This window comes from Wyeomyia smithii, chromosome 3 (assembly GCF_029784165.1).
Source record: "Wyeomyia smithii strain HCP4-BCI-WySm-NY-G18 chromosome 3, ASM2978416v1, whole genome shotgun sequence".
NCBI classification, from domain to species: domain Eukaryota; kingdom Metazoa; phylum Arthropoda; class Insecta; order Diptera; family Culicidae; genus Wyeomyia; species Wyeomyia smithii.
This window is the reverse complement of record NC_073696.1, coordinates 30,697,052-30,724,915: the sequence shown is the minus strand read 5'-3', so window position 1 is coordinate 30,724,915 and position 27,864 is coordinate 30,697,052. Positions and strand designations below refer to the sequence as shown.

General features: G+C 40.1%; 2 protein-coding genes across 2 annotated transcripts in view; one reads left to right on the top strand and one right to left on the bottom strand.

Annotated features, from left to right (window-relative positions):
- The window catches only part of LOC129726613 (uncharacterized), a 260,583-nt gene that overhangs the window by 39,789 nt on the left and 192,930 nt on the right, over positions 1 to 27,864 (bottom strand). Inside the window, exons 3-8 of the mRNA XM_055683527.1 lie at positions 24,148 to 24,259; positions 23,983 to 24,080; positions 12,736 to 12,856; positions 12,602 to 12,667; positions 12,407 to 12,491; positions 11,193 to 11,278 (exon numbers count right to left, since the gene is read on the bottom strand). Of these exons, the coding sequence (XP_055539502.1) occupies positions 11,193 to 11,278; positions 12,407 to 12,491; positions 12,602 to 12,667; positions 12,736 to 12,856; positions 23,983 to 24,080; positions 24,148 to 24,259 (568 nt within the window). The remainder of the gene's footprint in view (positions 1 to 11,192; positions 11,279 to 12,406; positions 12,492 to 12,601; positions 12,668 to 12,735; positions 12,857 to 23,982; positions 24,081 to 24,147; positions 24,260 to 27,864) is intronic.
- Positions 24,400 to 25,864, top strand: LOC129726618 (carboxypeptidase B-like). Its single transcript, XM_055683533.1, has 3 exons — positions 24,400 to 24,503; positions 24,559 to 24,768; positions 24,833 to 25,864. Exons 1-3 carry the CDS (start codon positions 24,439 to 24,441, stop codon positions 25,818 to 25,820), a joined length of 1,263 nt encoding a protein of 420 aa, XP_055539508.1. The 5' UTR covers positions 24,400 to 24,438; the 3' UTR covers positions 25,821 to 25,864.

Here is a 27,864-nt window from a genome sequence, read left to right as displayed (position 1 = left end):
AGCGAAAACTTTTTTCCCAACTATTTCGCATTTTTTGAATTGCGATTTTTTTAGTATCTATTCTTCCCAAATGACAGACTCATCTTATTCATCTGTTAATTTTGCTTATATTATTTATAGTTTATTAGTCTTACTGACGTCTTACTTTAGTAGAATGGCATGCCGTAAAAGGTGTATCGAAAATGTGCTTTGTTTGAATGCTGAATAATCTTGCTACCAGTGAATGATTTTTTAGCGCCAATGTCTTATTTAACAGCTGAAGTTTGCCCCAAACTCTTCGTAAAATATATTTGGGTCATCTTTCGAATAGTTAACTAGTGGAAAACTGAATTGAAATTCAACAATTTCGCAAAGCTCAACCAGTCTACTCTAACTCACATTAGAGACCCTGCGAAAAGAGTGTGCGGAAAATTAATCTCCTATGCCTTGTTGGCGACTAGAAAAAGTAATTGACTGGAGCATTACATTCTTCTACACAACAACTTGCCGTTCCGTGTTACATCTCGTGGCTTGGAGGTAACCCAAATTCATTACGTGGTAGTAGGCATAAGAATATAGACAGTTAGGACCAAGCTTTCGTAATAATGCTGTTATGAAACCTAAAAATAAACCGTAGAAAGAATTTTAATGATTTTCATCAAACGAATTTTGCATTGTCAGAAGAATACCCAATTCCGATTGGGTTCGGATTGGATCGCGTATATATAGTAAGATCAATTCAAAGTTTCAATTTGTGTAGTCCGAGGTTGTTTGTGTAATGCAAACGTTTTTTAGATACAACCCCTTACTTTGTTTTGTTCCTGCCTTCCCTACTTTTCGTGATTTTACTTTATGGAACATTCTCATTTCATGGATTGAACCTATGAATGGAAATATATTAAAAAAAAATCACAGGAAGGTTGTATGCAAAGCCACGACCGCAAGGTTGAAGTAGAATACTTTTACAAGAAAGATAACCCGGCTGCTTGCGTGTCAGTCATTTTTTCTAGTAAATAAACGTTGACCGTTCATTGGCAGTATTGTAATTTCTTTTTGTTTGATATTTTGAATGAAGTTCATTGAATATTTTTAAATTTTGTGCAAATGAGAAGTTGAAGTGCTGCCGAATTGTAATATGCACATTTAATACGACATCATTAAACAGGAACGGAAAAAAGGCTACGGTTGTGCAGAACGCGAATGCCGGCGCGATGCGATTCGCCTTACCGTGGTGAAATGTACAGCTCTTTCTAAGGCGAAGTAGAGCTATACATTTCAACACATTTCGTCTTGCCGAATCGCATCGCGCCGTTGTTTGCGTTCTGCATGACCGTAGCCAAACACTAAGCGACGCAAACACGTAATAATAGTCAGAGTAAGTATGTAGATGAAGATAATTAACTTTGGATTATAGCGCAAAACGAGAAAATATTAACTCTTCAAATATTCATTTGTGTTCTTCAAATTTCAGTTGTTCGATTTAATATCCGATGAAATGTCTGTTTATTATCTGATGAAGCTCTTATATAGGCCAAATGATGCATTCCCAATTTACTAGGACCGTAACTCTGCCGACCGTGCTTGGGAAAGCGCGGTATAACGACCAATCAGAGGTCGAATTTTGTGTTTTGACAAGGCTTAAGAATTTTCAATAGTACAATAGTTCGAATGATAAAATTGCAATTTCATGCATTTGGTAGGAATCTTAGAAGATTTTCTAATCGATTGCTGCAAAAACGAAGGAAATCCATCGAAAACTAACCGATTTATTAGCATTTGAAATTGGACATATTTCTCACTTTTTTCAGTTTTAGATTTTCATTTCACATCCCTATGTAGCCGAACTTCCTGAGAGAAGTATTCTACTTCAAAAAGCATGGTGTGGTTCAAAATCGGTTGCTAATTACAACCTTTGAGCTGCCCTAACATTGGGGGAATTAAGATACACGGACAACATGCACTGTGGAAGCTATTTCACATTCAGTAAATTAAACGGGTGCGACAAATTTAAATTGCTAGGATGCAACACAGAATGCTTGCTTGCGTTGACAAAAATTATTAACTTTCAATGACTTGTTTATTTGCCTTCAAAAAGGCATTTTGATTTCCGAAACTGGATTTCCTGATGGCAATCATCATGCTGCCCCAACACGGGGGGAATAATGGCTGTCTGGCGACACACGCTGAGAAAAACCGCGCTGCTCCTGAGACGTGGTGACCAACCACAGGGCTAGTGCTGCTGCTGAGGAAGGACGACTGCTGTTGTCGCTGTCTGATGCTACGCTATGCCACAGTTGTGGCCGCTATACGCTGGCCTATCCACAGCCAAGCCACAGTTGTGGCCGCTTCCGCTATCGATGGTACCCACTGCTGCTAAGGGAGGACTGCTGTCGTCGCTGTTCAGAACTGTTATGAGCGGCTTGGACTAAAACAGGCTCTTATATAGGGATGAAAATAGGAATGAATTATTTCACGTACGTGGTGGAATGATATAGCGATCATTTGATAAGCTCCACCTCTTTTTTCAGTTTCTAAAGTTTTTCCTCAGTTTCGTAGCACGGATGCACAAAAATGATTTCTTGTCGAGCCGGACCGATAGCACTCTCATTGAAGCAACAAAATAACATGTTTTGTGTCGTGTTGTGCAGCTTGGTTGAAGAAAATGTTCCCGTCCCCGTGTCGCATGTAAGCAGATTATTGCGTTCAGTAGACAGTATAGAGATAGTGTATCCAGCGAATAAACACCGATGGTGCTCTCACACACGCAACGGTTTTAACCCGTATCTTATTGCGGTTTGTAACATCAAGCGATTTCGTTTGCTCGCTGTTGCGTGTTGCATCATGTTGCAACTTGGCAGCTGGGAGATGACGAAATTCTGTTTATGCTGATTGATTGAATCGACTTCATATTAGCTCTGCATAGTCGGACTAACTGCTTTTGTGAAGGCGTACTAACAGGGAAATTTATTATTCAATGTCGGTTATGCTGATCGCAGCCTTTGCGCTGCCCCTACAGTGGGGGGTTTACTAAATAAAGTGAAAGTAAAAATTAGACAACTACAACAGAATTTGATTGCATCCCGCACAGAATGTCTGCTTGTGTTGATGCCAGAAAATTATTAACCTTCAATTATTTTTTATTTGCCTTGAAAAAAGCATGGTGTGGTTCAAAATCGGTTGCTAATTACAACCTTTGAGCTGCCCTAACATTGGGGGAAATAAGATACACGGACAACATGCACTGTGGAAGCTATTTCACATTCAGTAAATTAAACGGGTGCGACAAATTTAAATTGCTAGGATGCAACACAGAATGCTTGCTTGCGTTGACAAAAATTATTAACTTTCAATGACTTGTTTATTTGCCTTCAAAAAGGCATTTTGATTTCCGAAACTGGATTTCCTGATGGCAATCATCATGCTGCCCCAACACGGGGGGAATAATGGCTGTCTGGCGACACACGCTGAGAAAAACCGCGCTGCTCCTGAGACGTGGTGACCAACCACAGGGCTAGTGCTGCTGCTGAGGAAGGACGACTGCTGTTGTCGCTGTCTGATGCTACGCTATGCCACAGTTGTGGCCGCTATACGCTGGCCTATCCACAGCCAAGCCACAGTTGTGGCCGCTTCCGCTATCGATGGTACCCACTGCTGCTAAGGGAGGACTGCTGTCGTCGCTGTTCAGAACTGTTATGAGCGGCTTGGACTAAAACAGGCTCTTATATAGGGATGAAAATAGGAATGAATTATTTCACGTACGTGGTGGAATGATATAGCGATCATTTGATAAGCTCCACCTCTTTTTTCAGTTTCTAAAGTTTTTCCTCAGTTTCGTAGCACGGATGCACAAAAATGATTTCTTGTCGAGCCGGACCGATAGCACTCTCATTGAAGCAACAAAATAACATGTTTTGTGTCGTGTTGTGCAGCTTGGTTGAAGAAAATGTTCCCGTCCCCGTGTCGCATGTAAGCAGATTATTGCGTTCAGTAGACAGTATAGAGATAGTGTATCCAGCGAATAAACACCGATGGTGCTCTCACACACGCAACGGTTTTAACCCGTATCTTATTGCGGTTTGTAACATCAAGCGATTTCGTTTGCTCGCTGTTGCGTGTTGCATCATGTTGCAACTTGGCAGCTGGGAGATGACGAAATTCTGTTTATGCTGATTGATTGAATCGACTTCATATTAGCTCTGCATAGTCGGACTAACTGCTTTTGTGAAGGCGTACTAACAGGGAAATTTATTATTCAATGTCGGTTATGCTGATCGCAGCCTTTGCGCTGCCCCTACAGTGGGGGGTTTACTAAATAAAGTGAAAGTAAAAATTAGACAACTACAACAGAATTTGATTGCATCCCGCACAGAATGTCTGCTTGTGTTGATGCCAGAAAATTATTAACCTTCAATTATTTTTTATTTGCCTTGAAAAAAGCATGGTGTGGTTCAAAATCGGTTGCTAATTACAACCTTTGAGCTGCCCTAACATTGGGGGAAATAAGATACACGGACAACATGCACTGTGGAAGCTATTTCACATTCAGTAAATTAAACGGGTGCGACAAATTTAAATTGCTAGGATGCAACACAGAATGCTTGCTTGCGTTGACAAAAATTATTAACTTTCAATGACTTGTTTATTTGCCTTCAAAAAGGCATTTTGATTTCCGAAACTGGATTTCCTGATGGCAATCATTATGCTGCCCCAACACGGGGGGAATAATGGCTGTCTGGCGACACACGCTGAGAAAAACCGCGCTGCTCCTGAGACGTGGTGACCAACCACAGGGCTAGTGCTGCTGCTGAGGAAGGACGACTGCTGTTGTCGCTGTCTGATGCTACGCTATGCCACAGTTGTGGCCGCTATACGCTGGCCTATCCACAGCCAAGCCACAGTTGTGGCCGCTTCCGCTATCGATGGTACCCACTGCTGCTAAGGGAGGACTGCTGTCGTCGCTGTTCAGAACTATTATGAGCGGCTCCGGCTGAAACAGGCTCTTATATAGGCCAAATAGCATGTTTTCAATTGCAAGGTATATGATTCTGTCGACCGTGCTTGGGAAGCAAGCATATAACGACCAATCAGGGGTCGAAATTTTCGTTTTGACAAGGCTTGACTATTTTCAATAGTACAATAGTGTGAATAATAAAATTACAATTATCTTATTTTGGGAAGAATCTTAGAAGATTTTCCAATCTATTGCTGCAAGAACGAAGGAAATCCATCGAATACTAATCGGTTTATTAGCATTTGAAATTGGACATATTTTTCACTTTTTTCGGTTTTAGATTTTCATTTCACATCCCTATGTAGCCGAACTTCCTGAGAGAAGTATTCTACTTCAAAAAAACGGAGTCGCGAAATATTGTTTATTATGCAATTATTAAAATAATTTATTTCTATATGGACTATTGTAATACTACCCGGGTGCTGTTATATTCCAGACTTATAAGCGATAACACTTCTGAGAGTTAGAGTGCCATGCTAATCATTCACCCGTGCTTGTGCGCGTGGCATACTTGTCCCCCTGGCCATTTTTTTTTATAAGTGTGACTTATTTGAATGGAAGTCATCGAGGTACAGGCATTTCTCGTTATAACGAAACCTACCTTACAATGTAACCTCCCTATAACGTAAATCGATATAATGTAATATTTTACTCCATGGATCGTAACTTTTAAATTTTGAAAATGAAATGAACCCTAAATGCACTACAGAGGCTCTAAAAATACCTGTAATATCAGAAATCTCTTCATGCAAATCGAAAACAAACATTAGGGAGCAGATAAAACATGTTGTACATATTTCAAATATTTCGTTGTTTAGGTCACTTTATGGTATAATTTCTGTTGCGTGGTCATGGATTGTTAATGCAAGCAAGAAAAATGAGCAATGTGAAATTGTAAAGCATGTTTAAAACAGTAATAGAAGTTACATTTCTGGTGAATTTAGTAAGGAACAAAAACATTATTCAATATAAAGTAAATTCTATGTAACGTAACGAGTTGAAAAAAAATAGTTACGTTGTTACGAGGAATAGCTGTAGTTTGAAAAATTGAGAATAACCCGGCTATGAAATAACCCAATCATGTAATCAAATAAACTTGTTGCTAAATTTCACCAAACAAAGGCACGTCCTCTTCTCGCAAAACGATTGAATGTTGTATGTGCATGTTAAAAAGAGGCACGGTATTTGACCGGAACCGAAAATTTTGTTCGAAATAAATTGAAATTTTGAAACGTTTTGAAAAGTTTCAAATAATTGATTCGTAACCTTCCGTAGGTTTCTTCATTATTATTAGGTGTGCAACTAAGCTCTCGCTATTCGTCAATAGATGGCGCCAACAATAAATGCTGCTCGATTATAACATCTAAAACGTGATAGGCTAATTACAAACTAAAACAAACCGCTTTGACACGTTAGTGATTTTATTATGGCATTATATACCTTAAGTTGTGTGAAAATGTCTGATTTTTTTGCCAAACAATCGTCATTTGCGGAAAGTGTTACCTTTTCATTTCATTAAAAAAAAACGGTGACTGACGCGCATCGAGAATTGAAAAAAGTTTGTGGAAATGCTGCTCTTGAAGCCAAGGGACGTTGAGCGTTGTTTTTTCGTCTGTGAACAACTGCTCTAGTGGCAAGTTCATCGCAGCGTGATGGAGGCTGAAAAATGGATTCAATACAGCAACCCAAAGAATAGAAAGCCATGGAGACTGTCCAGCCATGCTTCAACGTCATCGACTCGACGGAGGTTATGTTGTATATTTGGTGGGACCAGGTCGGTGTTATTTTGAAAGAACTGTTGAAACCGAACAAAACCAACACTGGGGAATAGTGGTGGAAATCAGAGTGAAGTGAATAAAGTCCCATTACGGGACTCATCTTATGGAGGAAAACGTCGCAAAGTGACATCTGCCGTGAAATCTGGGTTATTATGAGTGTCATATGAGTGAAGTGAAAACGGAAAAAGCGACCTTCGCGTGGAATTATTTCACGACCATTTCGAACAGCGATGATTTCACGAAGAAAGGGAAGTTTAAAAATCAATTGATGTGCGATCTAGTGATAATATTTTTGAGATTTATTTTCTAGTAACAAGGCGAACCTTTTTTTTCTTGAAAACAATCGACTCTCTGGGACTTACAAGTTTTTGAGCTGCGGCCAATGAAACGTAAGGGAAAAATTGACCTTCGAATTTCGTTTAGCGGCAGGTCCCAAAAGTTTCCTCTTGTCGAAAAATGTCCTCATACTAAATTTCAGCTCAATCGACTTTCCAGAACATAGAAATTTTTGAGCTGGGAAACTCCCTCATTTCACTTGTCCTATTCTCATTTTTACGTCACTGTCAATCTCACTTCACGAAGTTAATTTTTAACACCTCACTTCAGGTGGAATCGAGGATAGGTCTCTAAAAGTGAAGTGAGCGTGAATGAGTAATATATTTCACCGCGAAAAACGGCTACAAAACGAGCACGAAAAAGTGATTCTACTGCATGTCAACGCTTGGCCTTATACTGCTGAAGTCGTTAAAACTTGAATAGAAACGCTCAAATAGGAAGCTTCATCTCAACCACCTTATTCCTCAGATTTAGCGCCGTCGAAATAATACTTGTTCCATTCGATGGCACATGTCCTGGCTTATTAACTGTTCTGCTCATATTAAAACATCAAAATTATTCGTGAAAAAAGATTCTAAAGACGAACACTTTCATCGTACTCGAATTCTACCAGAAAAAAAGGTTGTAGCTAGCGATGGGCAATAGTTTGAATTATTTATACTGTTTTTTTTCCTCAACATGAAATTGCAAAGGCTTAGTCGTGTACCTAATAAAAACTTTATAAACTTTTAGATGATAATGGTATTGAACAAGTACCACAGACGACAGGAGTACCACAAATTTACGCTCGTGGATCAAAATATCGTCCAATTCAAATGAGTTTCAGTTACGCGGAATATTCTCACCGCAGCGGTGGTGCGGATGATGTACATACGTTTTCTCTTTGAAATCGGTTGACAGTTGCCGTGCCTTCAGAAACAGCAGCAAATATCTAAGGCGACATTGATAAATCACGTAACGCGAAAAAATCATGTATTGTATTTTTTGCAGTGATCCCATTTACACAAAAAAATACTCAATTGTTTTATGTTTATTTTTGAAATCCTATGCAATACCTTCTGCAACTGGTAGATTTCCTGTCTCAAGGTTCTTCTACAAAGTTGTTACATATGAAAAAGCACTTTTGAGAAACTATCAAAAATTAGGATGATCCCACTTTCCGCTGAAATCAAGTATCTAACTTGAAGCGGGGGCCTAGTGTGGTTAGTAACGTCTCCGCCAACCACGCTCGACGCCTGGGTTCGAATCCCACCGCTGACATAGGTGTCGATGGTTGTGAGGTGGCGTGATCCACTCACAACCAACCCAACTGGTCTAGATTCAATCCTAGCCGACACCGGGAGATTTTCTGAGGCGAAAAATCTCTGGGATCACGCCTTCCATCGCATGAGGAAGTAAAGCCGTTGGCGCCGGTCCGTTAATAAACGGGGCGTGAGTTAGGGTCCTGGGTGTGGAGTCGCCTCCCTGGGCGTCGGTGATTGGCCACAACAGTGGCGGAACTAGACCGACGGAAAATAAGCGAGAATAAAAAAAAGTATCTAACTTTTTTATCTTTTTTTTCCTGTAGGAGACTGAACCACTGCGACCATTGGTAGTAGATCTATTGCGGTAACTTTTCTATCTTGGTATATATTAGGGTTCCTTTTGGGGTCTCAAACATCCCTAAACTTACCTGAAGTCGATTGGTTTTGTCTTCGCTTGGCGCATTGCATTTCAAATTTGTATGAAAATTTATATGGGAAAACCTACTTTTCTGCATTTACCTTTCTAGAGAGCCCAATAATGTTCTAATAATGCACTACATTATGTTAAAGTATAGTATTTTAGATGCCTAACAACTTTGCAGAAGACACTGAAGAGCTAGAATGTACCTAAGATGAGCCATAGCTTTTCAAAGTTGAGTATGTCGATTTAAATGCAGAAAATCTTGTAATGTACCAATGTACCGGCGTCAGTAGAATTCCCATCAGAAGTAACCTGTGGTAACTAGTTTATACACTCAGCTGGACCAAGCAAACAAATTTAGGTCAATATTCTAGGCGTAAATAGAATCTACAACGTGTTTCAGAGGTTACTTTTGATGGAAATCTGACTGACGCCGGTACATTGGCAGTGTTGGCAGAAAAAATGATTTGCAACATAAATTTCGGCATACTCAACTTTGAACAGCTCTAGTATTTTTTTGGCACACCCTAGCTCTTTAGTGTCTTCAGCCAAGTTGTTAGGCATCAAAAACCTACCATATGAAGTCATGAAACCTATGGTTAGAGCCATTTTGAGCTCTTTAGAATGGATAATGCAAAAAAGTTGGTTTTTCCATACAAATCTCCATATAAATTTAAAATGTAATGCGCCAAGCGAAGACAAAACCAATCGACTTCCGATAAATTCAGCATTGTTTGGGGCCCCAAATAGAACAAAATAAACTTGGTTCTGGCTTTCTGCTATCAAGTTTCGTTTTTTCCATATACCGATTCCCCACCCTAGTATATATAGGTTATCTCCCAGACGGTCCCGAGGTACGACGCTGGCCTAACAAGCTAGTCGTCGTGAGTTTGAGTCTCGGCTCGGGCAAAACTGTTAGTGTCAGTAGGATCGTAACGCTAGCCCCGCAATTGTCCTGTACGCTAAACAGTTGGTCTGTGTATAAATAAACAGAAGGTAGAGTTCTGAGTCGTAGCACCCAAGGCTTTGCTTATATAGAAAAAAAAAATGTTTCTACAAGGTTGTAGCTCCGTTAAATTAAGGTAATTTTTAGAAAAGAAAATTTTCTTTATTTTTGAAAATAACCGATTTAGATTACAAAAACACATTTTTCGTTCTAACTTTTTTATTTCAGTTTTCACATTAAAGCTGTCTTTGAAAAACTTCTAGGGCTTTTTAAGAGAAACAAGCTGCAATGCTGACTTCGTGAATATCTCAACTTTATGGAATGGTTTTCATAAAAAATATGCCCTTTTCATTTGTTTTTTGTTCTTTTTGGGGCCAACAAAAATATTTCTTGAGCTCAATTTAAAGGGCACATTTGACTCTATACATGAAGAATTTAAAAAAAAGGTTGTTTTTTATATACGAGTGACTTTGGTTTTAAAACATGACACAAATTGCAATTATTTTGTAAATTTTGCATTTAAAAGCACAGTCACGCAAAGTGCTTACTTTGTGTTCAAAATGGCATGGCAAAATGGCAATCTTCGTCGAAAATAATCAAACCCGTTAGGACGACTGACTCCGAATTTGGGGTAACAATAAATAATGGCTTTATTCGATGTATTTTATGTTCAAAAATTCATATTTTTGATCTTTTTGTATCAAATTAAAGGTAATTATTTCTAGTTTAAAAAATCCAAAAAAATAAATAAATCTGTGTGCTTTCACATGCAAAATAGAGCTCTAGACGAAAATTTCCCTAAATTTGGTTTCTGGACCATTGTGCATTGTTGAAGTTATAAGTAAATACAAATACGTTATAGCTAAGGGTAATGTGCGGTTTTGGGCATCTCCTCCCTGAGCTTTTAATGTTCCACGTACATACCAGGTATGAAATGGTTTTGAATGAGTTTGACAAGACATAAAAACATAACATTTCAATAACACTAGTAAACACAGGTTTTTTTTAGGCAAAACGAAAGGCTCAAACTGAAAAAAATGAGAGATTATAGTTTTCTAGCCATTCCTGTGAATTATTGGTGCCACTGACTAAAATAACTTTTTCAGAGACTTAAATAAGTTTCCCATAAGCCAACGCGGCCTCACCCTGCGGCCTTTTGACGCACTTCTAATCAAACTAGGGGGGTTCCAAAATTCATAAAAATGGTTATAGGCTATAATCTTTTTAGGGTAACATTTTTTCGCTTTTGGATCACTCGGATCGACCATAGCTTGACTAGATTTCTGGAAAACGTTTCGCGCCTATCGTGTGACTAATATGAACTTGTCTTATTACCAGGATTCTTAAACGTCTCTCAAGAATTTTTAGAATACTTAAAAAGATTTGCAACTCGTAAAAACTATCGGCAGTATCTTATAATGTAGTACAACTGTTTTATAAAACAGACCACTCATCGCATTTGAAAGCCTCTACTAACCTGATCTTCGGAAAACCGCATCCCATTCTCCTCCATGCATGCCCGCATCACGTGTTGGAGCTCTAGATGCTGGATTAGACCGTCACCTGTTTAGTACAAAAATTGGCTCAGCGAAATTATTGGAACTAACGTAAACGGTCAAAGTAAGCAAGTGCTTGTGGCAACGCGATTGAGATGATTGCGATGATCGAGTTTCGACGTCGGTTCATGGTTTAAGGTCTCAACGTCCAGCAGAGTCATCGCAACGCGGCGTCGTCGGTTGCATTTGTTGCGTTCTTGACATTTGACGCTACCCACTTAGCTGCCACTATAAAACGGCTGAAAGTGTTAATAATAACACTTGGGCTACTTATGCGGTCTCATTGTACGATGCTAATAACGGCTGCCCCATCAAATTCCTTTCACTCGTAATTACCTTGTTTGGTCTGAAAACATGCAAAGCAGTTGCGTACGGAACCAGTCCACTTGTTGTGAACACGTCCCGTACGCGGGGTTCACGAGACGTGGGCAGTTTCGCCCGAGGACACTTTACCCGGTCGGCGGGCCCCTAAATAGCGCTTTCCCCCCGCATCGTTTCTTCCGGTTGGCCAACGGCACCGTTTACCTGACTGGTTATCGAATCTATGTTGTTTTAAGATTTTAAGTGATTGCGCATGTAACGTTTAACGTTGGCGCGAGGCAATTGACAGGGTCTGAATGACAAGCCATAAATCTGTACTCTTCTGGGTCGGACTCGCTTATTTTTGGCTATCTGGGAGCGTGTTTTTGGCTAATGGTGCCCGGTTAGGCCGAAAATTAAGGGCGGCACAAGAATCGATCAAAGTAAGTTCGTCCCCGGGTCGAATTCAACGCGAACACGCTATCAAAGATACACGCGATTCCGTAGCTGGTGACAGGCAGGGTCTGTTGGGCTGTGAAACGTTGGTCGGTGGGGTTGAAGATAAAATACTTTGTTTAGACAACAGATAAAATGTAACATAATTTTTGGGTACAAATATGAAAAAAGAAAACAAACGAAACTAAAGATTTTTGTGTCCGCACCCTGCGCACGTCCCAGTTGATGAAAAACCGTGAAAACTAATTAAGTCGGGTTTCTGTTTACGACCTGCCGTACGTCGGAGTCTGTCGCATGAAGAAAAGCATGAGAAGCGGGATGAAAATTAAAGGTTAATTGTCGTAAATTAAGCTAAATAAATCAAATTATTCGTATATACCATCCAAATCATATACTTTGAATAAAAATTTAATTTTATCTTCCGCAGACTGGCCGGCGAACTGATGGATGGCGTCGATAAATTCCTGTTGAAAGAAAAGGCGCAAGAGCAAACAAATGAGCGAGGGTAAAATGTTGATAAAAGGCTGGCAGCTATTAACGGCCTCGGGGAGCAAAGGACCCGCTCGATACCTACTTGCAGCGAAATGGACCCGGAGTTGTCCTTATCGAAGATCTGGAAGACACGCTCCGTGAAGAACGGCTGAAAAAAAAAGAACGAATGTACCGGAGACACGGTCTAGAGAGAGTCATGTTTCAAGATGATCTTACATTTTTCGACGTAACAATCTTTTTGAATTCCTCCCGCCGGATTTCCTTCTCGTTGCCGACTGTTTTAATGAACAACTGCTCCAACCTCTCCAGGGATGATTTGTCGAAGCCGGTTCGGGGTCTGCAAATATCGTATTGATTTCAATCAGTTCCATTCAAGTGGAAACTAAGATAACATCTGCTCTAGAAAAATAAGCTTTTAGCAGCCAATCACAATCTGAAAGTCACCTATCACTTCCGATATCTCGGGCTATTAATCTTACCGAACCACAGATTGCGTGTTTCACTGTACTACAACCGCTACAGTTCGATACTAATCTTGAAAAAACCTCCAACTGGGAAGCGGGCCCAACAATTGGCTTCCAATTTGCTGGGAACTTATAAAATTTTGCGTGATGTTGCTGTATTAACCTACATGTCAGTCGCTAATCGGTAACTTGCACTGCACTAAGTCGCTCACTAGTTCTGAAAATCGTGATCGCAGGTTTTTTACCTTATAGAGAGTGGCACAGTGAGAAGATGGCATCTGACCTGTCTATAACAAGCAGCGCTAGCTTTTTCGTGATCCTCTTTGACAGATATGAGACTTTAGCCCATTCAGTGAAGGAATATTTTGATGAAATAAATTTGTTATTACTATTCGTTAAGTCGGTAGGTGAATAAAATAGAATGATCGCCGGTCACGAAGCTGCGTGATCTGAGACGAGCAATTTTCGATTCAATGGGCAACATTGTTTGTCCAATCGGGTGGCGTTTTCCTGGCGTTGGGGATCACTTTTATTTGGGCATTAAAATCATTCGCTTGTTGTTGAACAACAAGAGCCGGTCCAACTTGATCTAATTTGTTTCGTTTCGTCCGAAGGTTATGGGAATAAAACTGTCGAACGGAGTTAAATCGATCAAACTTGAAGCTTGAACAAGTATGAAATTTCAGGCGTTTACTACCGCGTAAGCAATAAATAACGATTTTATTAATGCAAAACTTATGAGTCAGATGCAGAACGAGCCTCAAATCGGCAGAAAGCGTAGATCAATTTTGAATCAACTGCCGATCGTGGCAGACATACCCACTGGGAAGGGTGTACGCCGAAGGTTGCGGTGAGAAGTGCAATCGCAGAGTTTGTACTGTTTAAGCAATTGATAAATGACCTAGACGGAGGTATAATTATTTATTATATCTACTTGCGCATATGATGAATGATCGCAGCTTCAGATCGCAGTACATTTGCAACTATTTGCAAGTCTGATTTGTTTCCTGAAGTAGAACGGCTTCTTACCGTTCAATTTTATTATCTTCATCAGAAGTTGATTGGTTTTAGACAATATTTGTTCAGGATTTGAGACAGAATATATCGTCCTCTTAATGCTATAACTAGATAACTCGAAAATTAACGTTTTGAGAAAAACGAGTTTGAAAATTTGACCAATGTTGGTGATGACGATTCAACTACTAAAATACCTCAAAAGTGATATTTAAAAATTTTATCAATGTCTTCAATCATTCTAGTTTTTGACTAGATGTTTATTTAATGTCAGTGAGTGATTCACGGGTGAGAAAATTCAAAAATTAAAAAAAAAAAAACTGAGTTATCTAGTTCTAGCATTCAGATTAGCAGGCAAAAAAAACTAAAAATTAAAGCATTTTTATTTGTTTTATTAATCTGAACAGTCTCTATTGCTTTTGTGTTGGTGAAAACAATCATGTTACTTGTTAACAATAAAAATTATACCGTTAATTTGGTTCTTGTTCTAAAAATCTACATCCTCTTCACAAATGATTGTTGTTGGCTTTATCATTATGTGGTAAATTCCGGTAAAAAGATTTGAGCCAATCTTTGAGAGCTAGAGGTTTTATATCAAAGAAAAACTTGAGTGTTATATTTTTCTGTTGAGATGTGTATTCTGCCGCCCCAAGCATAACTGTCCCAGCGTCCATAAGGTTTGCATAGATCATGGGACAAATATGCTTGGAACGGCAGTATTGGTGAACGATAGAGTTATTGTACTGGCCTTTATAATACTCTTCTGCTTTTCTTGTTGAACTATCCGTGTAAAATTTGTTCCTGGTGTTATATGCCATTTTGTATGGCTCAGATTTTTTAACAAGCATCCATGTCATTTCAGGCCTCAAAAAGACATTTTCGCAGGTGTTCTATTTTCGGGTAGTTACAAACTATTTAACAAAAAGTCGGTTTTGCAACAGGGGTTCAACACGAAATTTTACATTTTTGAGTCTTGAGCCATCAAGGCAAACGATGCTATACTGTTGAATTTCATGTCATGAAGCCCCTTTTAAGAATTCACAAAAAATTAGAGTTATGCATAGAAGTGCCATTGTAGCTCGTATCGAAATATCGCTATAGAAGTAGTAAAAATAAGGTTTTAACTTAAACAACGTGCTAATAATGTGTTCATGATAAACCCAATCATGTTCAATAAGAATGGAAAGTATTAAAATTCAAAGTTTTCTTGGAAATTTTCGACGCTAATTTTCTAATGGGTTTTTCTCGAGACTATGCATTTTGAGTTGCACTAGTACTGCACAAAACTGACAAAATGTGTTGAATCAAAGCATGAACCGAGTAAGATTTGTCATCCTTTTCTCGCGCTCCGACCTATTTGATAAAATATCCACTTATAGCAACGAAAAATCAACAAAGAGCCGAGTTATCTAGTTTTAGCACAAAACCCATTTGTTCTACGTTGAGATATCTAGTTTTGTAATTGATGAATAACATTTTTTCTTGTTTTCGTGTTTCAACGAGTTTTAGATATGTTATAGAGCTCGACGCGATAAGTATGATGGCATACTTAACTCAAAATCGACAAATTTCGAGTTATCTAGTTCTAGCATTAAGGGGACGATATACAAAGCGTGGTGACGATTTTTTATTTACCAAGCTCGTGTTACCACGCCTCTAAGTTTAAGACGACAACCGCGTATCTCTTTAATGCGCCATCAATTCAAACAAGTATTAACTTTGGCATGTTATATCCATGACATGGAACTCTATGTATTCTACCCAAAATTCTCCCAGTTTAAAAAAAAGTCCAATTTCTATTAAAACACAAACAAATAGGGAAGAACTGTACAAAATACACCAGTTAAGCATCCACAGCTCTCCTAATCATTTTAAAGCGACATTGAACGTAAAGGTTGATTGTGGGATCTAAAAAATGTTTGCTTCTGACGAAGCTTATTCTGAAATACTTGATTTGAATACTATTTTTGATAAAAACTACCATTGCTTACTAGTTCGTGGCCAAGACGCATCTCAACAAAGGACAATGTGCTCCAAGATAGAGAGACAGACATCAAGCGCTTCAGCATTAGAAGTGAGAAGCGCTTGATGTCTCAGAAGTAAAATCAAAAGCAATGAAACATCTACAGCACCTAGGGTAACGGGGGTATTTTGTCCCACCTACATATCTTGGCCAACCGGAAACATTTTACGCACTTTACCTGCTTAATTAAATAATATAGATATTAATTAATATTATAAAACAGTGTATGCATCATTGAAACAACATACCTAAGAAGCAAACAACACTATAGTTTTCGGCAAAGTACTGATTATATTTGGCATTTTTTTGGATTTAGTTCACGAATATTCAAATCAATGCCTGAGTCAACCCAAAGTCAAGAGGAAGTGGTAATATTCAACTCAATTTTTGAAAGGTATGTCTAAAACTGTCTTTACTATCCCCCCCCCATTCTCCCTATGTAACGTAATTTGTGTACGACGCCTAATCACATTTAACGATATGAAATTGCCTGAGGACAACAGAATGATGTCCTCTTCAAAGCACTGTTTCTGCTCTAGAAAGATTAAATATAATTAGTCCGAAATATTTTCTTACATGGTTTTTTTAATATAGAGGTGGACTAAAATTTAAATTTGATGGTCCAGAATATGTTTTTAGAAATTTTGATATTTTTAGGATATTTGTTCGATGAATTGAATTCTTGAACTTTGTATGGTAAAATAAACACTTAGTTCTCAATGGTATGGGAGAACAAGTATTTATGTTGAAGAATCGTGTTTTTTTTAACAAATTAGGCAATCACTTCCTAAAGCTGGCCAAAATACCCCCATTAACTGAACAGTGCATTCATCTCAATTTTAATTTTATTCGTTTCTAGGTTAAAGTTGATGAAAGTTAGTAAAACAATTTGAAATACTCATATTATGAATTCCAAAAGTGTAAGAGTTAGAGCAACCACATTTTTTGGTATTATTTGTGGGTCAGTTACCATAAAAGCTTATACAAAATTCATGAATGATTACATGTTGGACAAAGCCACAGACAATTCTACTGTTTTTAAAGTATTTTAGTCATTATGGCGCACTTTACCATATACAGACAGACAGACAGACAGACAGACAGACAGACAGACAGACAGACAGACAGACAGACAGACAGACAGACAGACAGACAGACAGACAGACAGACAGACAGACAGACAGACAGACAGACAGACAGACAGACAGACAGACAGACAGACAGACAGACAGACAGACAGACAGACAGACAGACAGACAGACAGACAGACAGACAGACAGACAGACAGACAGACAGACAGACAGACAGACAGACAGACAGACAGACAGACAGACAGACAGACAGACAGACAGACAGACAGACAGACAGACAGACAGACAGACAGACAGACAGACAGACAGACAGACAGACAGACAGACAGACAGACAGACAGACAGACAGACAGACAGACAGACAGACAGACAGACAGACAGACAGACAGACAGACAGACAGACAGACAGACAGACAGACAGACAGACAGACAGACAGACAGACAGACAGACAGACAGACAGACAGACAGACAGACAGACAGACAGACAGACAGACAGACAGACAGACAGACAGACAGACAGACAGACAGACAGACAGACAGACAGACAGACAGACAGACAGACAGACAGACAGACAGACAGACAGACAGACAGACAGACAGACAGACAGACAGACAGACAGACAGACAGACAGACAGACAGACAGACAGACAGACAGACAGACAGACAGACAGACAGACAGACAGACAGACAGACAGACAGACAGACAGACAGACAGACAGACAGACAGACAGACAGACAGACAGACAGACAGACAGACAGACAGACAGACAGACAGACAGACAGACAGACAGACAGACAGACAGACAGACAGACAGACAGACAGACAGACAGACAGACAGACAGACAGACAGACAGACAGACAGACAGACAGACAGACAGACAGACAGACAGACAGACAGACAGACAGACAGACAGACAGACAGACAGACAGACAGACAGACAGACAGACAGACAGACAGACAGACAGACAGACAGACAGACAGACAGACAGACAGACAGACAGACAGACAGACAGACAGACAGACAGACAGACAGACAGACAGACAGACAGACAGACAGACAGACAGACAGACAGACAGACAGACAGACAGACAGACAGACAGACAGACAGACAGACAGACAGACAGACAGACAGACAGACAGACAGACAGACAGACAGACAGACAGACAGACAGACAGACAGACAGACAGACAGACAGACAGACAGACAGACAGACAGACAGACAGACAGACAGACAGACAGACAGACAGACAGACAGACAGACAGACAGACAGACAGACAGACAGACAGACAGACAGACAGACAGACAGACAGACAGACAGACAGACAGACAGACAGACAGACAGACAGACAGACAGACAGACAGACAGACAGACAGACAGACAGACAGACAGACAGACAGACAGACAGACAGACAGACAGACAGACAGACAGACAGACAGACAGACAGACAGACAGACAGACAGACAGACAGACAGACAGACAGACAGACAGACAGACAGACAGACAGACAGACAGACAGACAGACAGACAGACAGACAGACAGACAGACAGACAGACAGACAGACAGACAGACAGACAGACAGACAGACAGACAGACAGACAGACAGACAGACAGACAGACAGACAGACAGACAGACAGACAGACAGACAGACAGACAGACAGACAGACAGACAGACAGACAGACAGACAGACAGACAGACAGACAGACAGACAGACAGACAGACAGACAGACAGACAGACAGACAGACAGACAGACAGACAGACAGACAGACAGACAGACAGACAGACAGACAGACAGACAGACAGACAGACAGACAGACAGACAGACAGACAGACAGACAGACAGACAGACAGACAGACAGACAGACAGACAGACAGACAGACAGACAGACAGACAGACAGACAGACAGACAGACAGACAGACAGACAGACAGACAGACAGACAGACAGACAGACAGACAGACAGACAGACAGACAGACAGACAGACAGACAGACAGACAGACAGACAGACAGACAGACAGACAGACAGACAGACAGACAGACAGACAGACAGACAGACAGACAGACAGACAGACAGACAGACAGACAGACAGACAGACAGACAGACAGACAGACAGACAGACAGACAGACAGACAGACAGACAGACAGACAGACAGACAGACAGACAGACAGACAGACAGACAGACAGACAGACAGACAGACAGACAGACAGACAGACAGACAGACAGACAGACAGACAGACAGACAGACAGACAGACAGACAGACAGACAGACAGACAGACAGACAGACAGACAGACAGACAGACAGACAGACAGACAGACAGACAGACAGACAGACAGACAGACAGACAGACAGACAGACAGACAGACAGACAGACAGACAGACAGACAGACAGACAGACAGACAGACAGACAGACAGACAGACAGACAGACAGACAGACAAACTCAGGAGGGGGTTGTGGGTTCGCAAATTTCCACGCTTGTAGGGGGGAAGGGTAATGAAAATATCCACGTGGACACGATATTTTTCCAAAAATATTGGAAATCTGGCCAAAAAACTTGGCTTGCAATAAAATATCTACAGCTGTTCTAATTTTAGAGTCGTTTTCGTTCGTATTTGTGATTAATTTGGCTCCTAAGATATATTTCTTTTTTAATCATTTTCTTCTGTTTGCAGAGGTCTTTGGGGCACTTTTGACTAAGCTCAATTGGAAATAAGTTTTTCCTTTAGTCTGATTCATCTATCAATCCACGTTTTGCTAAATTTGAAAACATTTTCTGATTTGCCCTTTTCTTTCAGAACGCTCCTATTCTTTGGCAACAATTTGGCTGAATTTCAATCATTTTCTTTTCGACCTTTTCCTCTCCATAGAATTAATTTAATAATTTGCACCACATTCAAGATCAATTTTTATTTTTTTTTTATTTTTGCATTTCAGTAGCGTTCCTAAGCATTAAAATTTAGTTCAGAATACCTAATTTGCTTTACCCGTTTTCGAAAGGCTTTTTTAACATAATTTTAGACGATTTTTTTTTCATTTACTTTTTTACCTGCGAAACATTTTAAGCCCTGTTCGGATAATTCATAATCATATATCATTTTAATCTTTTCTGTCTAAATAAAGCGTCATAAACCATTATTTTCAATGTTGGCTTTTTCTAGACATCAGTTACGTTTTTAATCATTTTGAGCTGGATTCAGTAATCATCTTTCTATTTAAAAGGAGTGTTTTCAGATGTTTCAAGTTACATTTAGGTCTAAGGGTTAAAAAATTATAATTGATTTAATTTTCAATTTTTTCTAACCTTCACATACGTTTCCAAAATTATTGTTTTGTCTAACGTGTTTTAGTCACTTGACACGTTTGTGTTTTAATGTGTTTCTAATCACTTGAAGTTATATTCAGGATTTTTGGATATTTTGATGATTCGAATATTCCGTGGCCTTATCTTCACTCTATTTTCAGTACAGCTTACAAGGTGGATATTGACAAAACCTCCTCCCCCCTCTTTGTCCACGTGGACATTTTTACAACGAAAAGTTGGAAAAAAATTGTTTTTGTGGTTTAACTATAGATTAAACATTAAAAAATGACAGCAAAAAAAAACAACAGTAATAAATAAATACCACCCTGGGATGAGGAACGCACCAAAAGATGATCAAAAAAAGGAAAAGCAGAAATCGATTCTAAATTTTGGTGTGAATGGTTCCGACTAAGTTGAAGTCAAACAAAAAGCATGAAATTACCAAAACGAAAATTTGATTTCTATAAGAGCCAAAAACCGATTTAGGCAATTTAGAATGCATGAATACTCTCGTAAATGTAGCTTGAAACATCTGAAAAGGCTTCGAAAGGCTTGAAAGAATAAAAAAGAATGAATTCCGAATTCAGCTCAAAATGGTTGCAAAACGTTTCTGGCAAATAGCAGAAACCAAAAAAAGAAGAAAAAAACGTTTCAAACGCTTTGCAAAAAATGATTTTAAATAAACCTAAAAAAAATTGAAAGCACTTCTGCTAACAAGAGAAAACAAAAATATATATCCTATAATGCCTAAAAACAGATTCCAAACTTATCTTATATACGACAACGACAACGACTATGGAAAACAAAATATTTGTAGAATTTTTATAATAGGTCGATGTGTTTTTTGGTAGATTTCCATTTTCTTGTGAAAAAATGTCGTGTCCACGTTGACATTATCATTACCCCTTTCCCCCTCCAGTGGGCAAGCGTGGTCATTTGCGTATCCTTTATCCCTTTATACCCCCCCCCTAAGTTGTCCTCGTGGAATGTTGATGGCCTCAAAGTTTTTGGAAGGTGAGCGCCGAAGCAACTTTTTCAAGAGCTTGAAAAAACCTGGGAGTGACACTTGCTCATTGGATAACTGGAAGCAATCTGGTAGATCACGTTCAGCTAGGAGTGCTAGGATTAAGAGGGTCTGCGACAATTTGACTCTTCGCTTTCAGTAACATTGCCTTCTTCTTTTTCAAATAATGCCAACAAATTATTAAATTGGGAATTTGTACTGCACAGCGCGGCCCAATTTCAAAGCAAAGTGGTGGCCGTTTTAAAGTCTCAGTTCACACTCACTGAAGTAGATTGTGTTCAAGTCCAAAGCAAATACTCCATATTCCGGCGGTGCTGACAGCTTCATAACGGGGCTGAGGTGCTTTTGAACGGCCCGCTCTAAGAGAGACATTTTATTCATTTAATGACCGTGTCGTTTGCTTTGATTTTCATCCACTTTGTCGCAACAGTGTGCCTCTCGATTTTGACCACCGACCGCCAGATGAAAGAGTTCTTTTGATATCTTTCGGTTATTGTAAACGCCGACCGTGTCGGATACCTTTTTCGAATTGATCAAGAGTTCAATCCTCGAACATTGACCGTCAGAAGCGTTGCTGTCGGCTTTGCGTTATTCCCGCTGGGCTACCGAGTGTTACTGATTTTACCGTTCTATTCTACTTTCTACAGAATATCTAAGCCAGCCACAGTAGTGAATCAATCAAAGCTAAATATTCCCGACTAGTGGGGCACAAATTCATCGCCGATCGACAAGTCAAGATAAGCATAAATGTACACACCAATAGTTGTTGTAGTTCCGCTCTGGGGCGATTATTGATCACTAGGAGCGTAGCCTTTTCCGGACGTCTCGATCGGCCCCAGCGGCTTGGAAATTACCGGTAGCGTTCGATCTAAAACGGTAGCACTTGTGCCGGAGGTATTACGTTGCATAAATTATAGACAGAAAGAAAGAAAAAAACCCTTCCCGGTTACGGCGGTCCGGAGACCTGCTCGCGATCGATGGTGTGGCGCACAGCGCAGGCAAAAGAAGCAGCAAGCCGGTCCGAGATACGTTCGCTAGCATACCAGCAGACAAAGTCAACAAGATCGTGATCGAGATGGATTACTTCTTTGAATGGATGCTTGAGCCGATATGGGCAAAACTCCTTCTGATCAACATCAACATCAACATCATCATCACCATCGTCGTAGTCGTCTTCTTCAGCGCCGCACTACAACGGCAGCAGCGTTCCACGAAGATCATGACCATGCGCAACTTTGGCGAGACTCAAGTCGCCCCGGACGGAGATGGTACTGGCATACTGTGTACACATAGCTTATTCGCAAATCAACTATCCGGATCCGTTTTGTAAGGTGGCAGGAAAAATTGCAACCAGCACTCCGAAGGAGGTGTGTAGGCCGTGAGCTGATAGAGAGATTGATAGCCATACGGGCCGATGAATGCAAAATGAGCCGAGCTGGTGTGTAAATACCACGCGTTCGGGCTCTTCGGTGCTAAAAAACACAGCCTAGAAATGACAGATCGTTATGGACAGGAATTTTGTCTAACGAGAGGACGTGACCGGGAATCGGAATCAATCGAGACTTGTGGCAGCTGGCGGAAAATGGACCGATTAGGACAATTATATCGGGAGGGTTTAGCTTTCCGTCTGTCATAGCGGTTTTGAGGTAATTATTAGAGTGTGGAAAATTAAAATTTTATCGAAGCAACAAAATTCCGAAAGCTCTTATACCATTTCACCTTAATGTTGTTTGAATTGGTCACGATATAACGCAGATAATAAAATTTTATACTGATCACTGAGGCTCAAACTGTGTCTTTATTCTATAAAATTCCTTTTCACGAAATATTGAGCTGAAACTAAATATACATTTTATTGAAGTTAAAAACGCCTCAAGACACGCATAATATGACAGAAATAATTAATACCCCAACTGTCATTCCCACAAAGTTATCAAAGACGTCCCAGCTTTAAAAAGCTGTTTGCTCCTATTTGCCAATCGTAAACGTTCGATTTAACTGCCCGGTAGAAAATGTTTCTTTTCTGTTTTTTTTTCTCTCGCTCATCGCTATCCTCCAGGGGTTGTTAATTGACCACCAGACTGCGAGCAACAGCGCGGACTCTTTTACCTCGGTACTGATTGAACATCTCGAGCAGCTCCAGATAGATAATGATCTCCAAAGACGTGCGTCAATTCACGCCAAGGATAAATTGGATGACGCACGTGTCCAAATATGGGGGGATGGAGATATCTTTGGCGCACACATATGAGGGGTTTTCGTTTTTTTTTTGTTCATCTATCGGGTTTTCGTTTTTGCTTCGGCTTTTTTTTTGCTTATGTACCACGGTCAGTTGATAACCGTATTAGGCAAAAGGTAATTTTCAAAGCCGACTTCTTCATCTGTCGGGCTAATCGAGCTTGGACTATCCAATCAAGAGGCTGGATTATATGGGTAGTTTGCTGTGCTGGCCTAGTCACGACTGCCAGGTGTCGATTGTGTAATGGGTTTAATTATCACGGGGATCTTGGCAGATATCTTTACCTACTTACCGTGAATTAGTGAGATTCGAGATGAACTCCATGATTTGATTGGTTGAAATTGAATTGGTCGAATCGACGTCGATTAACCGATATAGTTTGTCAAGGATCTGCAAGAATTGGAAAGTAAAAGTGCGTAAGTTCAGAATAGCCACTAGTTCATAGATAATTACTCACTCCTTTAGCGTGCCATATTTGGCAAAACTTATCGTAGCTCACAGTTCCTTCACCACAAAGCACATATGCTACAGATTCCAGCTGCTCGGCAAAATCGATCTGCTTTTCATCTCTGTAACGAAAAAATAAAACCATTTCACATTGTTAGAAGGCAGTATAGATTTTATGTTCCAAACAACAGCTGTTTAATCAAGGGTGTAAATTCAAAACAAAATATTCTCACTATATAAACTCTAGCTGCATTGGCAAGCAACGCTTGCACTAACTTAGAATCCGAACTAGTACGAAACAATGAATTTTGCCCTCCTGCTTGCACTTTGTGCAATCGCAAGTGTTTCCTCCAACCCATACAAAGGGTAAGTTTTGTTCTGATCGATGATTCCCTACCATCAACTTCCATCTCACTTGCAGTTATAAACTGTACGAGGTAAAAATCAAGAGCGGCCACGAAGTCCAACTTCTGATCCAACTGCAGCGCCATCAGCCGGGCGTGGACTTCTGGGGACTGGACCGTTTGGGGCCGAAACGGTTGCTGGTGCCGCCGAATGTTCAAAATTTAACGCAAACCTATTTCAGCCACTATCGGCTGAATTACACCGTCCGTTCGGCGGATTTCGGAAAGTATGGCCTCGTGGCTTCGTATTGCTCGATTTGGAGAAATAATCGTACCTATTGCAATCCACAGGACTTATGACGCACGCCAGGATTTTGACTCCCACCTGGAGGATCAATCGTTTCTGAATAGTTACTACACGTACGAGGAGATCAACGACTATCTGATGCAGGTTGCAACGGAAAATTTCGAATGGATTCGGATTCGCATAATTGGTTGGTCCGTTGAAGGCCGCCCAATCCGGGCGATAACGATCAATCCGAAGAAGAAGGATACGATAGTGGTGGATGCCGGTATGCACGCCAGGGAATGGATCACGGTTTCGACTGCGCTGTTTTTAATCAAAAAGCTAGTTGAGGATGGCGATCAATATCGGTTCTTGCATGAATACAAATGGGTTATTGTTCCATTGGTGAATCCCGATGGGTACATATACTCAATGAATACCGATCGATATTGGAGGAAGAACCGCAGACGCTTAAATGACAAATGCCACGGAGTGGATCTGAATCGAAATTTCGGTTATGCATGGGAAGCGGGCGCGGAACTGTTTTCGAAAGAATGCAGTCCGGCCTTCCGAGGGGCGGCACCGTTTTCCGAGCCGGAAACTAGAGCTCTGCGTAGTGTTTTGGATAGCAATGATGAAGCGAAGCTGTATATAAGTCTGCACAGTTTCGGAGGTTACTTTATTTTCCCCTGGAGTCATAACACTGCTGCTGTTCAGAATGCCGCCCGTTTGCGGCAGGTTGGCGTTGGGGCGGCTCGTGCGGTATGGCATTACAGTCGGCATGAATACAAGGTGGGATCGAGTGCGGAGGTACTGCGCTATCAAGCGACCGGAACGAGTATCGATTATGCCTACTCTATTGGAATAGAGTTACCGTTCGTTATGGAAATCGTCGAACACAATTACAGTGACTTCCATCCTCCAACGGCAGCGATTGACCAGATCGTGAAAGAATCCTTTATTGGCGTGAAGGAGTTGGTTTATGCCATGAAAAATACAATGAAACCCAAGGACACAGGTAGGAAGGACCAGAGACAAAATAAATATCTCTAATCGTAACTTGTAACCGTTATCGCAATAAAGCAAACATAAATTCATGATAGTATTGGCCCTTTTTCTAGTTTTCGTACGAATCAAATTGGTACGAAAACATCGGAAATACGCATTCCAATCTTCTCTTGCATATACGGCTTTAAACAAAAACAAGGGCCATTTAGTTACCAGCAACGAACGGAGCCGTATATTACCCAACGTTATGCTTTTGTTGTTTTTTCTTATCTGAAAATGGGAAATCAGTAACGCCAAAACATAGAAATCTAGATATTCACAAACCAGAACTCCACAGTTATAATAGAAACATTGAAATTCAGTGAATTTGGAGCCTATATTTAGAAATCCAAATGCCGAAGAATTTCAAAATATTGAGACTTGAATAAAACAAACAAACAATAACCTAAAAATTGAAAAAAAAAAAAATCCAGAAGTACCGTGGAATGGGGTGAAATTGATCAGTGCACAGTGGGGCGGCCTCATACAAATGCTGGCCAAGTGAAAAAATATCTTCAAATCATGGAAAATACATGGTTTTTATATAATTTTGGGACGCTGAGTCCGAATTTGATATTATTTTTGCATGAAAATGCGTTTTTTTGACGCCAGGGGAATTTTCATGTTTTTTATATACAGTATGTAAAAAAATTTTAGACACCCCCCCTGTACTGTTGCTTACCCAATTGAAAACTTGCAAATGGGCATGCAAATGGCTTTCTTTTCTCAATGGAGTTATTCATTTAGAGTTAATCTTTCATTTAATAACAAAAACAACATTTCATAGTTAACATTTTTTTTAACATAGTTATTTAAGTGAAAAAAGGCATAAAATTCATGTCAAAAAATTAAACACACCCTGGGAACTTACACGCTTAATATTTAGTGTGGCCTCCTTTCGCCAGAATCACGGCTAGGCATCGATCTGGCATAGACTCCACAAGTTTTTGGAAGGTATTTGGTTCGATTTTGTCCCATTCCTCAGAGATGACGCGCTTCAGTACATTCAAATTCGTCGGGTTCTGTTCTCGAACTTTTTTCTTGAGAATAGCCCAAAGATGTTCAATGGGATTTAGATCTGGGGATTGAGCAACCCAATCAAGAACCTTGATTTTCTTCTTAACAAACCATTGCGACACTATTATTGCGGTATGTTTGGGATCTCCGGCCTGTTGGAAGATGAAGTTTCGTGACATTTTTAACTTTCTGGCGCTGGCGTGAAGGTTACGTTCAAGAATGTCCAAGTAAACTTCCTTCGTCATAATTTTGTCTATGAACTCCAACGTTCCACAGCCATTCCAAGACATTGAACCTCATACCATAACCCGTCCTACAATAAAACTCAAAAGTAAAACTTCTTTTGTTTCATAATTTGCATGTAGAAAAGTATACCTCCTCCGTGTTTAATGGTAGGTCGCAAACACTTTGGATTCCATCGTTCTCGTGGCTTCCTCCAGGACCGAATGATCGCATCAGATCCAAATAAGACGATTTTTGTCTCATCGGACCAGAGCACACGTTTCCAGTCATCAACTGTCCAAGTTGCATGTTCCTTGGCCCATTCAAGCCTGATTTTTATATTCTTTTTTGACAGCCATGGCTTTTTAACAGCGACATGCCCAGCAAAACCCATCTCTTTTATCCTGTTCCGTACAGTTTGAGGGTGTACCGTAACATCATGGTAGTTTTGTAGTTCAGTTGCTAATTTTGTTGCGGAAAGCCGTCTATTTTCTTCAACCTTCCGCCTAATAAGTCTATCGATTCGAGCTGTTGTTTTCTGTATTCTTGCTCAAATCGAACATAGCAGCAATTTTTTTGTATCCATGTCCCAACTTATGGTGTGAAATTATAAGTTGTTTGATGGTCAGAGGTATTTCACGTTTTTTGCCCATTTTGATTCACAACATTAGAAAAACGCAGGTGTATTTCAACAACAACAGCAAGCAACACTTTCACTTTAAGGTTTTCAGCCTATATATTTACAAAACAAAACTTTTGCGAGTACAGAGTGACATTTGACTGGGGGTGTGCATATTTTTTTGAGATAACA

Coding starts and splice junctions, on each gene's coding strand:
- LOC129726618 (XM_055683533.1), top strand. CDS start 24,439: ATGAATTTTGCCCTCCTGCTTGCACTTTGTGCAATCGCAAGTGTTTCC. Junction 24,504..24,558: donor TCCTCCAACCCATACAAAGG/GTAAGTTTTGTT, acceptor TCTCACTTGCAG/TTATAAACTGTACGAGGTAA. Junction 24,769..24,832: donor CGTTCGGCGGATTTCGGAAA/GTATGGCCTCGT, acceptor TGCAATCCACAG/GACTTATGACGCACGCCAGG.